The 16,144-nt window shown below is 40.2% G+C and overlaps 1 protein-coding gene across 1 annotated transcript in view; it reads left to right on the forward strand.

Moving 5' to 3' along the window:
- The first annotated feature begins 9,495 nt into the window (after positions 1 to 9,495).
- Positions 9,496 to 16,144, forward strand: part of LOC128690533 (coactosin-like protein) — a 150,548-nt gene continuing 143,899 nt past the window's right edge. Inside the window, exon 1 of the mRNA XM_070089654.1 lies at positions 9,496 to 9,787. Within this exon, the coding sequence (XP_069945755.1) occupies positions 9,746 to 9,787 (42 nt within the window). The 5' untranslated portion in view covers positions 9,496 to 9,745. The remainder of the gene's footprint in view (positions 9,788 to 16,144) is intronic.

The raw sequence follows: 16,144 nt of genomic DNA on the forward strand, positions 1-16,144 counted from the left end.
CGGTAATGTATACCATTATTGTAATACACTTTCCTCCCTATCTACAATCTCCCCTGCAAGGTGCTCCTTAACTTGACCACTCAATTGTACGATGCTGCTACTTACTTTGTCGTGGACTCATGGCTAGCTCGTGTATTTTAAATTATAGATTTATATCCGTATAAAAAGAATTATTTTTAAGCCTGGCTGCATACGGCGAATATTAAAAAGTCGCATTCCCTCAATAATATGCTGATTTTGATTCCTTACATTTTCAAAACTGAAAACATGGTAGTCGAAACATGTATTGTTGGTAATTTTGCAGATATCAAACGAGTTATTTTAAACTCTCTGCCACTTGTAGTATCTCTGTTTTTTCTTGTCAGTTGAGTTCATGCTCTTACTAACAGGCAGTATTTCACTGTAACTAAGACAGTCAAATGGATGACTTTTTAACGAGACTAACAGTGATTATCTGAACAGAGATCTTTCTACAGCGCTCGGTGAGTCCCCATTTTTTTTTTCTCGCATCAAAACTATTTATCACTTTTATCAGATATTTCATTTATTACCATTGTAGTATGTTGTAGTTAACTTTTTTTGACAGAGGACAATCTAACTTAACCTAAATAACGAAAAATTACAGTAAACCGTATGTGACAAATACACATAAAAATTGAGAGGCTGGGTTGTTCTTTCTGAATGGGAGATAATTAGGTCTGATTAAGAAAAAGGGATCAAGAGCCCTTCACCAGCACCAAGGGTAATGAAATGTTAAGATTTTATTCGGATTTTTAACCCCGGAGGGTTAGCCACCCAGGATAACTCAAGAAAGGCGGTGTCATCGAGGGACACTTTTTCCAATGGGGTCCTCAATCTTGTCCCCCAGGATGCGACCCACAGAGTCGACTAACACCCAGGTACCTACTTGCTTGCTAGGTGAACGGGGACAGTAGGTGTAAGGAAACACTCCTAATGTTCCACTCTTACTGGGGATCGAACTATGGGCAACTGTGTGTAAGGCGGAATGTGAAGCTCGGGTTAGGCTATGTAGGAGAGGAGGATTATTTTCTTTACTAAAAGTAAGCCATAGACAAGAATGTGATTCCACTATGATTGTTTCATACACATACACGTACAAATACAAATAGATACACATACACTCACTACGAAAGCAAAAGACTTGGCAGACGATGCAACATCCCCCCAATGAAAAGCAGGGGTGTCACTAGCACGTTAAGAGACCATACAATAAGTGTCAGGGGCCCGAGACTGTTCAACTGCCTCCCAGCATACATAAGGGTGGCCCGGTGGCCTGGTGGCTAAAGCTCCAGCTCCACACACGGAGGGCCCGGGTTCGATTCCCGGCGGGTGGAAACATTTCGACACGTTTCCTTACACCTGTTGTCCTGTTCACCTAGCAGCAAATAGGTACCTGGGTGTTAGTCGACTGGTGTGGGTCGCATCCTGGGGGACAAGATTAAGGACCCCAATGGAAATAAGTTAGACAGTCCTCGATGACGCACTGACTTTCTTGGGTTATCCTGGGTGGCTAACCCTCCGGGGTTAAAAATCCGAACGAAATCTTATCTTATCTTAAGGGGGATTACCAACAGACCCCTGGCAGTCTTCAAGCTGGCACTGGACAAGCACCTAAAGTCGGTTCCTGACCAGCCGGGCTGTGGCTCGTACGTTGGTTTGCGTGCAGCCAGCAGCAACAGCCTGGTTGATCAGGCTCTGATCCACCAGGAGGCCTGGTCACAGACCGGGCCGCGGGGGCGTTGACCCCCCGGAACTCTCTCCAGGTAAATTCCAGGTACAAATAGACAGATCTACACTTTAAGGAGCTTATTAGTAGAATATACAGTATAACAACCAAAAAATCACATCAAGAAACTTGGTGTAGCCTGCAACCGTAGTAACAAAGGGCTTCTTCATGCATTACATGCAATTTCTGTGGGAAATGAGCCCATACATCTTGTGCAGATATTTAGGAATCATCTCCAAGAGATACTAAATCAGGGAAGTGTTTTTGGGTATGCCCAAATGAGAACCAACTGTGGAAAAAATCACACTGGTATTAAAAGACAGAAACATCAAAATGGCCTTCATAGAGAACCTGACAGCATTCTATAACAGATGGGAAAATAAAAGAATTGGGCCAGATGGTGCTATCGCCCCTGGTGCAAATGCTGTCCTGGTAGACAGTAACTGTAAGGATACAGAAATGAAAGTTGGCAGCCCGGAGGGAGACAGGAGCTCTAGTGGGGAAACAGGTGTAGACAAGGACATGCAAAACCCAATGTTACAAACTAGCAATACCACTGGAGATAGTAAACAAGGGAATGCCTCAAGAAATAGTGAATATAAAATACCAGAAATAACTGGTGAAGGCACCATTGTTAGTACTAGTGCTGAAGATAGTATAGAGATAGAAAAACACACACCAATATTGTTAGTACTAGTGCTGAAGATAGTATCGAGACAGAAAACATGCACCAGTATTGTTAGCACTAGTGCTGAATATAGTACAGAGACAGAAAAACACACACCATTATTGTTAGTACTAGTGCTGAAGATAGTATCGAGACAGAAAAACACACACCAATATTGTTAGTACTAGTGCTGAAGATAGTATCGAGACAGAAAACATGCACCAGTATTGTTAGCACTAGTGCTGAATATAGTACAGAGACAGAAAAACACACACCATTATTGTTAGTACTAGTGCTGAAGATAGTATCGAGACAGAAAACATGCACCAGTAGGGAATGCAGTCACAAAAAAACAAGGCGAGCAGAAACCAGACCTATGCAAATTCTGTGCATTAGGTATCTGCAGGCATGGATATCTGGAAAAACAGATGGGACGTGCAACTTTGACCACCCCAGAAAATGCCATGCCCATATGACAACAGGAAAATGCAACCTTCCTTCCTGTAAGCATTTCCACCCTGAAATGTGTCACTCTTCAGTTCAGGAAAGACAATGCTATAACTTATATTGTCCGATACACCACCTAAAGGGGACAAGAAGATACAGAACATCTAGACCATGGGAAAACCTTTGTAGCCACAACCACTCCAGAGAGGTTTTTTAGCACTAGGAAGGGGAAAAAAAGCTGGCAGGAAATGATAGAAATCATACATCAACTCCGATCATTTCTGGAGTGGAATCACAGTCAATGGCCTCCACTCCAAAACATCAGGTTAGTACCAGGAAAAAAAGACCCCTCCCCCTCATACAACCAATACGACGATATTCACCTTTGCAAATATACAGGGTCTAAAGCCAGCAACGAATAACAAAATACCTTTCATCCGTGGACTGCTTACAGAGTCAAACGCAATGTTCGCAGTTTTCACAGACCCACATAAAGGATCACCTTGACAATGAAATATGGATCCTGGGTTATAAACTATACAAATGTGACAGAGTGAACAGGCAATACGGGGAGTGGGGTGGGTTGGCCTGTACGTCACAGAGTCACTGATATGCTTGGAACTACTAAATGCCTCAAATGATGTAGTTGAAATTTTGACAGTAAAGATCGAGAACCAAAACCTGGTCATTGTGGTTGTATACAAGCTTCTGGATGCAACTTCCCAACAATTCCAGGAGCAGCTTTTGAAAACTGATCATTGGAAAATCTTCCAGTTCCTGCCCCAAACATCTTGCTCCTGGAGGATTTCAACCTAAGGTACCTAAAATGGAGGAATGTAGCAAATAATGCTGTAGCAGAGATAACCCCCAGGAGGCAGCTCAGATGAAAACGTGCACACACATAAGCTTTTAAATCTCTGCAAAAATTCTGATACGAAATGTTACCATATCAAAAACAGTTTACACTCAGATAATAACATAATAGAGCTTCAGACATGTATGCGTGGGGCCCCAGACCAACAAAATGTGATCAGTCACGAGGGAGTCTTCAGCAGATTCAACTTTAATAACAAAAACATAAGGTGGGACCAAGTAAACCAGGCCCTAAATCAGTGGCGGCTCGTAGCTAAAATTAGAGGCGGTGCTGCTTCAGAAATTTTTAGCCATTGTTTTAATAATGTGTAAAATAAAAGAACCGAACACTATGAATTAAATAAAATAGCTGGAAGCATGATAATCATCTAATTCTACACTTTACCACATTCAAAAAAAATGGTTTTTAAGCACAACACACGTCTCTAAGTCAAAAAGAAACACTACCTTACACTTTAACAACAGAGTCGGCACTGCATCAGCGACAGTGCTCTCTCTACCTAGCATGTAGCGTCTTATCTCAGACATGTGCACATGCAAAGTGAAAATAGGGAGTGCTGCAGGTCTGCAGTGACTATACACGAGCCACCACGGCCCTAAATGATATATAATGGGAAAATAGCCTAAGCAACACGGACGTAAACCTATGTCTAGAACAAATTAACTCTGTGGCACTTGAGGTATGCTCAAGGAATATTCCTTTAAGGAAAAGGAAGATGTAAACTTGAAAGAGAAAGGTGTTCCCTATACAGGCGAAGGCAAAGAATAACAGAGCGGCTAAAAGAGGCCAATATATCTGTAATACGAAGGGAGGCACTGGTCAGAGAAATAGCAAACATTGAACTAAAGCTAAAGGAATCTTACAAGAGTCAAGAAATGCAGAAAGAACCAAAAGCCATAAATGAAACTGAAAGAAACCCAAAATATTTATTTTCTTATGCCAAATCAAATTCGAGAACAACATCCAGTATTGGGCCCCTACTTAGACGACATGGGTCCTACACAGATGACAGCAAGGAAATGAGTGAACTACTCAAGTCCCAATATGACTCGGTTTTTAGCGAGCCGCTAACCAGACGAAGACCTAAATGAATTTTTTATGAGAGGGACACAGAATTTGGTAGACTCAAACCTATCTGACATTATCCTGATGCCAAATGACTTCGAAAAAATGATATTTGACATGCCCATGCACTCTGCCCCAGGCCCAGACTCATGGAACTCTGTGTTTATCAAGAACTGCAAAAAGCCCCTATCATGTGCTTTTAGCATCCTATGGAGAGGGAGCATGGACACAGGGATCATCCCACAGCTGCTAAAAATAACAGACAGCCCCACTCCACAAAGGGGGCAGTAAATCAATAGCAAAGAACTACAGACCGATAGCGCTAACATCTCATATCATAAAAATCTTTGAAATGGTTCAAAGAAGCAAGATCGCCACCTATCTAGATACTCATCAGTCATACAACCTAGGGCAACATGGGTTTAGAGCAGGTTGCTCCTGCCTGTCCCAACTACTGGACCACTATGACAAACAAAATGCAGATGTAGTATACACAGACTTTGCAAAAGCCTTTGACAAATGTGACCATGGTGTAATAGCGCACAAAATGCGTGATAAATAATAACAGGAAAAGTTGGTTGATGGATTTATAATTTCCAATCAAATAGAATGCAGAGTAATTGTAAACAGAGTAAAATCTGAGGCGGCTACGGTGAAAAACTGTTCCACAAGGCGCAGTACTCACTCCCATCCTGTTTCTCAGCCTCATATCTGACATAAACAGGAATGTAAGCCACAGCACCGTGTCTTCCTTTGCAGATGACGCCCGAATTTGCATGACAGTGTCCTCCATTGAAGACACCGCAAGACTCCAGGCGGACATCAACCAAATGTTTAAATGGGCCACAGAAAACAATATGAAGTTCAATGATGAGAAATTTCAATTACTCCGATTTGGAAAATGTGAAGAAATTAAAACTATATTGGAGTAGAAAACAAATTCCAACCACACAATAGAGCGAAAAACTAATGTAAAAGACCTGGAAGTGATAATGTCAGAGGATCTCACCTTCAAAGACCACAGCATTGGATCAATCGCCTGCGCTAGAAAAACGACAGGATGGTTAATGAGAACCTTCAAAACTAGGGTTGCCAAGCTCATGATGACACACTTCAGGTCGCCTGTTCTATATAGGCTGGAATATTGCTGCACACTAACAGCGCCTTTCAAGGCAGGTAAAACTGCTGACCTAGAAAATGTACAGAGAACCTTCATGGCACACACAACTGCCATAAAACACCTCAACCTGTATTCCCTAGAATGCAAGCGGGAGAGATACATAATTATATACACTTGGAAAATCCTAGAGGGATTAGTACCAAACTTGCACACGAAAAATCACTCCCTATGAAAGAAAAAGTCTCGGCAGACGATGCAACATCCCCCAATGAAAACCAGGGGCACCACTAGCACGATAAGAGACAACACAAAAAGTGTGAGGGGTTCAAGACTATTCAACTGCCTCCCAGCATACATAAGGGGGATTACCAATAGACCCCTGGCTGTCTTCAAGAAGGCGCTGGACAGGCACCTAGTCAGTACCTGACCAGCCGGGCTGTGGTTCGTACGTCGGGTTGCGTGTGGCCAATAGTAACAGCCTGGTTGATCCACCATGAGGCCCCGGGGTCGTTGACCCCAAAACCCTCTCCAGGTATACGGAGGCAGTAATTGTGTTCAGATATTTTGAAATGAACTTGTCAGCAGATTGTTCTATGAAAGATGAAGTGAACCATAGAAATGACAAAGGGAAAAGGTTTACCTGGAGTCTACCTGGAGGTTATTCCGGGGATCAACGCCCCCGCGGCCCGGTCCACGACCACGCCTCCCGGTGGATCAGGGCCTGATCAACCAGGTTGTTACTGCTGTTGCATTGAGACATCTGTGGATACAAAGAACTTTAACAATGGAATATTTGACATTATTATTATGATTATTATTATTATTATCAAAAGGAAGCTCTAAACCTACCAGGGTCATACAGGTGGCCTGGTGGCTAACGCTCTCGCTTCACACGGCGAGGGCCTGGGTTCGATTCCCAGCCAGACTAGAAACATTGGGCGTGTTTCTTTCCAGCTGTTGTCTATGCTCCCCATCAGTAAAATGGGTACCTGGGTGTTAGTCGACTGGTGTGGGTCGCATCCTGGGACACTGACCTAATTTGCCAGACATGCGGAGCATAACAAGGGGCTTTCTATATAGTAGTATGTCATTGTTGTCAGCTAGGCCTGTATACCTTGTACATGTACTTGTAGTAAAAAATATATTATTATTATTATTATTTTAAAAAAAAAGGGAAATGTACCGGTGTATAAGAGTACATTTTATGGTTTTAAACACTGCAGCTAGGAGGGGGCTGGAGGTAATGGAGATGTGTTTGAGAGGTAATATGTGATATGATTATACAGAGAATTTGGAGCTTGAACATCAGAAGATGTGGGTTTACCAAAAGTATTGTTCAGAGGGCTAAGGATGGTTGTTGAGTAGGTTTGGACACTTAGAGAGGATGAAGGAAAACTGGATGACTAGGAGTGTGTATGAATTAGAGAAAGAGAGAAGTAGGTAGTGTTGGGGTGAGGTGTAAAGAAAATTTTGAGTGCTAGGGGTTTGGATATCCAACAAGTTTACTGAGCACATTAGATAGGAATGGAGGCAAGTGATTTTTATGACTTGATGGGCTGTTGGAGTGTGATCAACGTAACATTTATGAAGGTATTCAGGGAAACCGGCTAACCGGACTTCATTAAGTCCTGGAGGTGGAAAATACAGTGCTTGCATTCTGCAGTTCGGAGAGTTAAATAAACTGTGATGTCAGCCCGTTTCTGGTTAAACAGTGAACGAATGACACCGAAAGTGTTTCCTCTTTCGGGTCACTTTGTACTTCGTTGGAAGACGGTAGTGTTAAAAATTATTATTATTATTATTATTATTATTATTATTATTATTATTTTTATTATTATGATTATTATTATTATTATATAAAAAAGAAACGCTGGTAATATAGGATTACAGCGTTGAATTATTGTTGTTAACAAAAGAGCAGTAAACTTGGCTAGGCTCACCAACTACCACTCAGCAGACCTTGGGTATTAGTTAACATTTAACATTTTACAATATATTCAACCTATGTACACTATGGAATAAGTATCTCTTGTGCATATAGTTATTTTGGGATATATTAGTGAAAACATTAATTTTGGTTGCGCGGCGCGTCTGAGCCAATCACTTAGTACCAAGTTGTCTCATGGACGGCTGCCTCATGACAAGCAGACACGACAGACCAATAGCAGAGGTTAAGTTACAATAGGTTACTTTAGATTGGATTAAGTGAGTTTTTGCTAGGTTTGGTTACTTTTTTTTTTTTTACCATTTGCACTACATATTTCAACTACAAACCAACTTAATATTTTAAAATTCAAAATATAATTAGTAAACGAAATAGGCCGAGTAGCGATCGCAAACTGTTACCTTTAAGTGGTATATAATAAAGGGTATTATAATTGTATTTAAGGGGAAGGGGCAAAATCTGTAGGTGTCATACAGGGCCTGGGAAATGGGAAGAAATCTGGTTCAAGCCAAGGGGAGCGCAGGTCCAATTCCTTGGATTGAGAGCCCCTCAACAGCATCAAGGAACCTCCCTGGAGGGGAAAGTGAAGGGTAGCCGGTGAGACAATTCCTGGAGGGAAGTTGTGGCCGGGATGGCGCCATGTTTCTCACTCATCACAGTTCAAATAATTAAGTGTCCTCTGTTTTGGCTGTGTCATGGCTTGAAGTCGCTCACTACACTTATCTGCTGGCTCGCTGCTCTACCACACCCTAGTCTCCAGAAGGAACTCAAAAGAAAGCTAAATATGTAGCCGGGTAGTAGGTCATGCAGAGGGAGGGATGCCAGCCTCCTACCACACTCATGAGAACAACACAATTGTAACCCAACTCTCCCCTGACACTGAGCTGACACGCAGCTATGGGGCTCACACTGTATTGTGGTGACGAGGGTGCATGTTAATTATTATATTCGTGAGAGGGAGGGGGAAAGAGCGTTGCATGTTTGTAGGGATGCCGGGTGGCTAGCAGTCAGGGCTACGACACATGACGTCACCAGAGAAACTCTCCAAGACAACTGGTTTTTTTATTTATTTATTTATTTATTATAAATTTGTGCACACATACAGAGGTACAAAAAAATACAGATAAGAGCAGTATGCCAAAGCCACTTATACTATGCATAGCATTACGGGCTGGCTTAAAATTAACTTAAGATTAATTAAGCAATGATGAAGTCAGTGATAAAACATTAATGTAAACAGATTACTATAAAGCACAAGTGAGTATTACAAAGACAGGTCATATGAAGGATTCTGTTAGGTAGTGTATTTAAAAAATAATAAAGTTAGATTGGGTTTTAGGTTTAACATTTATGTGATATAATTGTGCTCAAACTTCTCCAGAAACTGACCTCCCCCCATTTTCCAGTCCTCAGGGTAGGAACATCGTACCACTAACAGTTTACACTTAACGGAGAACCCTTTGAACCGACATTCAATCAAATAGAACAAGCATGTCGGGTGGGAGGCCACGATGGGTTTTGACGGGTCTTGGAAGGGCTGGGGATTGGAGGTGGTCGGTGAGGGTGGATGGAAGGAGGGGGGATATATTAGGGGCAGAGGGTGGGAGGCGTGTGTAGCGGGCCTGCCTCCACCACTCCCTAGCCTCAGTTGCTAGCCCGCCACAGTCACCGTCGGAGTTTCAACTACCGTGCTCTCCTTCTGCAACACTTTCATTCCCAAGGATATTAATCGCATCGAAGGTGTGACTGAAGGAATCAGGACATTACAACTTTTACCGAAACGGGACAAAGTCTCCGAGCCAAAAGGAACTGAAGGAGACCCAGAGGAAGGGCTGGTTACTGCATAAACCGGAGTTTTCGGGTTTTATCTGTAGGCGACGATGACGGCGGACGTGCAGGTGCAAGAGGAAGTGGTTCGAAGGGTGAGTACTCCTGGGGTTCGGAACGGGAAGTGGGCACTACTGCTCCCGAGGACACCAAATTTTACGTCAGTGAAAGCGTGTTAGGTAACTTAGCACTTGCTCTAACCTTCTAAAATGTCATATAGACCAGGGTGGCTACACAATGTGGTCTAGCATCTTCTGGAGTGATTAAATAATAACCACTTGAACATGTTGAGTAGGCTGCGGGTAGTGGGCGAAAGATTTATTCATTCTGAAGGGAAACTCGACCTAGATGACCTCTATGACTTGTGTGTATGTATGCATGATTATTTATATATATATATATATATATATATATATATATATATATATATATATATATATATATATATATATATATATATTATATATATATATATATATATATATATATATATATATATATATATATATATATATATATATATATATATACTTAATAGCGACTAGCGAAGCGGCGGGGCCAGGAGTTATGACTCGACCCCTGCAACCACATTTAGGCGAGGTAAGTACATACATACATAAACAATTATCCTTATTGACCCTGAATCCAACGCACATTAGCACCCTATTCCTCCCCCAGGGAGGTAAAGAATGGTACCGAACGGCCTCCTTATAAAAATCAAGTGATAGTCGCTGCAACATTCCTCTATGTTCCTCAGCCTTGATATCTCCCAGAGATGGGTCAAGCCATCCCTTCATCCTTATAAGGAGGTCGTGGCTGAGAGGATCTGGACACAGGTCTTCAGTTCCATGGCATGGTTGGGGAGTTACCGCGCAGGCTCTATACCCGGTCACAATTGCATGTGTATTTGAATATTCTATGCCTACCACACCATTAAAATATAAAATTTTTGCATTAACATAAACGAAAAAAAATTATCTTTAAATGTATAAGAGAAAATTTTTAGAGAGGACTTAATTTTAAATGAGTTGTTAATTAACCAGTTTTACCTATACGGCACGACATTATATATATTAACACGGCCGTTTCCTACCGAGGCAGGGTGACCCAAAATGAAAGAAAATCCCAAAAAGAAAGAAAAAAAACATTCATCATCATCATTCAACACTCACCATCACTAGTACATCACTGTCTTGGCAGAGGGGCTCAGATACTGCAGTTTAGATGTCCCTTCCCATTTCAAGGACTCAAGTCCGGCTAACCGGTTTCCCTGAATCCCTTCATAAAATATTACCATGCTCACACTCCAACAGCTCGTCAGGTCCCAATAACCATTCGTCTTAACTCATTCCTAACATGTTCACACATGCTTGCTGGAAGTCCAAGCCCCTCGCCCACAAAACCTTCTTTACTCCCTCCAACCTTTTTGGGGACGACCCCTACCCTGCCTTCTTTCCCCCTACAGATTTATACACTCCAAATCATTTTGCTCTGTTCCATTATCTCTAAATGACCAAACCACCTCAACAGCCCCTCTTCAGCCCTCTGACTAATACTTTTAGTAACTCCACACCTTTTAATTTCTACACTACAGATTCTCTGCATAATATTTACACCACACATTGCCCTTAAACACGACATCTCCACTGCCTCCAGCCGCCTCCTCGCTGAGGCATTTACAACCTATGCTTCACACCCATATAAGAGTGTTGATACCACTATACTCTCATACATTCCCTTCTTTGCCTCCCTAGATAACGTTTTTTGTCTCTACAGATACCTCAAAGCACCACTCACCTTTTTTCCGTCATCATTTCTATGGTTAACCTCATCCTTCATAAACTTATCTGCTGACAAGTCAACTCCCAAATATATGAAAACATTCACTTCTTCCATACTCCCTCCAATGTGATATCCAATTTTTCTTTATCTAAATCGTTTGATACCCTCATCACCTTATTCTTATCTATGTTCATTTTCAACTTTCTACCTTTACACACCCTCCCAAACTCGTCCACTAACCTTTGCAACTTTAGAATCACCCAAAAGCACAGTATCATCAGCCAAAAGTAACTGTGTCAACTCCCATTTTTGTATTTGATATCTCATAATTTAAACCCACCCCTCTCCCCAACATCCTAGCATTTACTTCTTTTACAACCCCATCTATAAATATGTTAAACAACCATGGTGACTTTACACATCCCTGTCTAAGACCTACTTTTGCTGGGAAGTAGTCTCCCTCTCTTCTATACACCCTAACGTGAGCCCCACTATCCTCATAAAAACTGTTTACAGCATTTAGCATAATGAAACTTGCGACGTTTCGGTCTGACTTAGACCATTAATTAGTCACACAGAAGAGCAAAGGATATGGAAGCAGCCTATATGCGAGATGAAGGGAAGGGGGCAGGGAAGGAAGTAGTAGAACGAGAGGAGGTAGAAGTAGAGAGTTTGCTGGAAAAGAAAGTCCGTTTAACATGTGAGCAGGCAAAATTTATAAAACTGAAAGGGTAGTCAAGGCAAGACAGCGAACTGTGAAATATATTCTTTGCCTTCCCAATATTTCCAGTCTCCTAAATCTTAACAATTAACTCCGTTCCTTAGACACCAGACTATTTGTTGCCCAACTAATACCCTTCATAATAATCTAATTTGTACCTCTCCTGCTACTGATGTGTCCAGAGTCTGCTCCATTTCTGCTCCTCTCGTCCTCTCCAATATTTAGAGAAACTGGCTGCTCTCTTTCGGACAGACTTAATAGCACAAAAGAAGTGTTAGACTTCCCGACACTAATAATAACGCTCTTTTTCTGTCATGTTAGAGATTCCAGTCATTCTACTAACTGGTCTTCTGCCAAAACTATCTACCCTTCACAGATACCGTCTTGTTGAAGCATCCCTTATACACAACTTTCCTAATATGAATCTTAGTTCTGGCTTTGTATCTGTAGATACCTTCGTTTTTCATTACATTTTCAAATGTTCCAAACTTCAGAACACTTGTGACTTGACCTAATCTTTATCTCCTTACCTTACCACTTCCCTATACATGGTTAGTTTTGATGTTACTTCCTCGTTTATGAAATTTCCTGTTGATGATTTATTAAGTTTCTTATCTGAAGAGTTCGTTAATTATGATTACCATTGCCAGTTCCTACTATCATTAAACTTATTAAACTTTGCATTGTTGATGCAAAATTTGTATTTAATGATAAGTTTTACACTCAGAAGTTTGGTATGGCAATGGGAAATCCTCTTTCACCTGTTCTTAGTAACCTATACATGGAATTTTTTGAAACAAGGCTGCTTAACACAATCCTCCCTAATAGAGCTAAATGGTTCAGATATGTTGATATTTTGTGTCTTATGCCCAAGTATGTAGATATACACCATTTCCTTGGCAAATTAAATAGTTTAGCCCATTCTATAAACTTTACTGTTGAGTTTGAAGAAAATAACTCATTGCCTTTTCTAGATGTTTTAATTATTAAGGGTAATAATGAATTCAAATTTAAAATTTACAGAAAACCTACAAATAACTGTTCCTATGTCCACTATTATTCTTCACATCAAGATAGAGTTAAACTGTCCGTTTTCTCATCAATGTTTTTGAGAGCTTTACATATTTGTAGTCCAGAGTTCATAGATAAGGAAACAGAGTTCATAGATGAGGAAACAGAGTTCATAGATGAGGAAATATCCAAAATTTATGAAATAGGTAATGATTTGAAATACCCAAGAAATGTAATTGATAAACCTTTTAAAATTGCTGGAAATTCTTTTTATAATCCAAAAAGGGACAACCAGCCTTGTTCAACTAAAAATATGCTGGTTCTCCCTTACCATGAAAACTTGGTTGATATGCCTTCTCTTCTTAAGACTTTTAATATCAAAGTTGTATTTAAAAATCTTGATACAGTAACAAAACTTTTGATAAAGAATTCCCCCCAAAATGCTGACGGGTGTGTCTGTAAGATTCCTTGTAAAATTTGCGATAAAGTTTATTACGGTCAAACTGGTAAAAGTTTCGAACTAAGATTAAAACAACATAAATATAGCATTAGAACTGGACTAGATTCCAATGCTCTGTTATTCACGTGAGAGATTTTAACCATCCTATTGATTTTCAAAAAGTTGAGAAAGTTATATCAAGCAAGCCCATGGTCGACAGGAATATAATTGAATCTTGTTTCATAAAAAGCAGTTTTGACAATAATATGAATATTTCCTTTGGTTTATATAAATTAGATCCATTTATAATTAATAGAATTTGGGAAGAACTTAATAATACATTGGACAAATAATAAATTTTAAAAGTCTTAATTCTTGGGTAGAATAGTTTGTTGGTGGGTTGTGTAAAGGACCTGTCTAGTTGGGCCAGCGGGCCTACTGCAGTGTTCCTTTTCTTATGAGTTGCACATCAGGTGTTTCTTTGTTGTGGGATCTGATAGTGAGGTATGGGCTAGACCCTTTATATACCTTCCTTTGATGCTTTACTTTCATTGTTCCTTGATAATGTGAGTAGTCACGGAAACGCTTGGAATTTCTCTATTCTTTCACAGTGGTTGTTTTGCATATATATATATATATATATATATATATATATATATATATATATATATATATATATATATATACTGGCTCCCTTCCCTTTGCGCTTGTGTGACTAGTTAATGATCCAAGTCAGACCCAAATATCATAAGTTTCATTCTCCTCTGTGCAGGTTACTTGTGTATTGTTTTAGTCATGGTACTGTGCCTGTGTGTGTGTGTCGTGCCGAATTGGTAAAACTTGCGATTTTGGCTTAAATAGCAACACTCTTCTTGCCGAATAAGCAAGCAAAAATTTGTGTATGAAATAATTTTGCAAAAATCATTCTGAACCTAACGAAGAAAATATATTTAGGCATAGAAGATCCCCATGCATGGCATATTAACCAACACTGGGAGAAATAGTAGACAATGTTTAGGAAGAGATACTTCCGAGTATATCGGTAGAACATTCGAGTACCTCAGAACAGGACATTTAAACGGACAAAGAGTAAATTCTATTCCTTTCATTATTTGAAAAGGTCACACAGAATAATAGCAATTCATGTCTACAGTATCTAACGAGAAACTTATTTTCTCAAACCATATTACCTGTTATAAACGATTAGAAAAAGCTTAGGGCTGGGGAGTAGGGGCATGATGGTAGGGTGGGGTTGGCACTGGCCACTAATCGGAGTTTAAGGGTAACCTTGGACGGTGACACCTACGCTACTCTGAGACCTCACTCCCCGCTTTGGTTGCTCCTTTGCAACATTGCACAGCTCCTGATGACACACTGAGAAGTGTGAAAGTACTTGAGCTAAAGATTCCCGCTGCCCCTATGGCTTGTCCTGCATAGTTAAGATCGCCCGTCTGCGGGATGGGAGACGGTGGGAGACGGCCGACTTGTTGAAATATATATATATATATATATATATATATATATATATATATATATATATATATATATATATATATATATATATATATATATACTAGGTAATTAGCACATATGTTACTATGAAATACAGTTGTAATCACCCAAAACTTTTGTAATTTTACTTCGTGTAATTACACTTGAGTGCATTTATAGTAACAAAAAGTGTAAAAAACATTGGTCAAGTGCAGAAAGAATTAATATAATCACTGTGAGTACTACAAATTTCGTCCTCTCATTGCACATTCACCGTCACTCACTGCCCATCTGGACATCACTCTGCAATGAACAGCAACACCCCGAACTGTCTATATAAAAGAAGTGTAGACACCGTTCTTCTTCTAATTAAAACTGAAATTTGGCTAACAAGTTTGATCAGTCCAACACATCACTTGCTTCAATACAATGCATTCACATGTGCCAACTGAAGCCTCTACCTATCAAACCCAGCCCATCCTGTAAATAACAAGACAGTATTTCACTGCTGCTAAGATAGTCAAACGGGTGACTGCTTAACTAGTCTTGAACATTGGTTATCCAACTTAAACTTTTTAGTGCTCTCTCTGCGGGTCCCCATTTTCTGTTCTCTAGTTCGAATTTTTCGCCTTTATATTTCATTTATGGGTTAAGTTTTAGTGGTGTATGACAATCTAACCTGACTAAACCTAACGTGATCAAACCTAAGTAACGTAAATCGAGAAATTTGCTACAAACCCTATATGAGAAATCGACATAAAATTAGTGATGATGGGTAGTACAACCTCCCTGACACTCCGGCCAATCCCAGATTTATACACTCTTCAGCAGCGCTGTATAGCCCTTGTGGCTTAGCGCTTCTTTTTGATTATAATAATAATATACACTCTTCATGAAACTATCTTGTTCCATCCTTTATACGCGGAGGTTCGATCCCTGATGCAGTATATTAATTAGTTCAGCTACTCTCTTGTGGATAATATATCTGTGTAAGCTTAATAGATTAAG

The sequence above is a fragment of the Cherax quadricarinatus genome, chromosome 29 (genome assembly GCF_038502225.1).
Source record: "Cherax quadricarinatus isolate ZL_2023a chromosome 29, ASM3850222v1, whole genome shotgun sequence".
Classification (NCBI taxonomy): Eukaryota; Metazoa; Arthropoda; class Malacostraca; order Decapoda; family Parastacidae; genus Cherax; species Cherax quadricarinatus.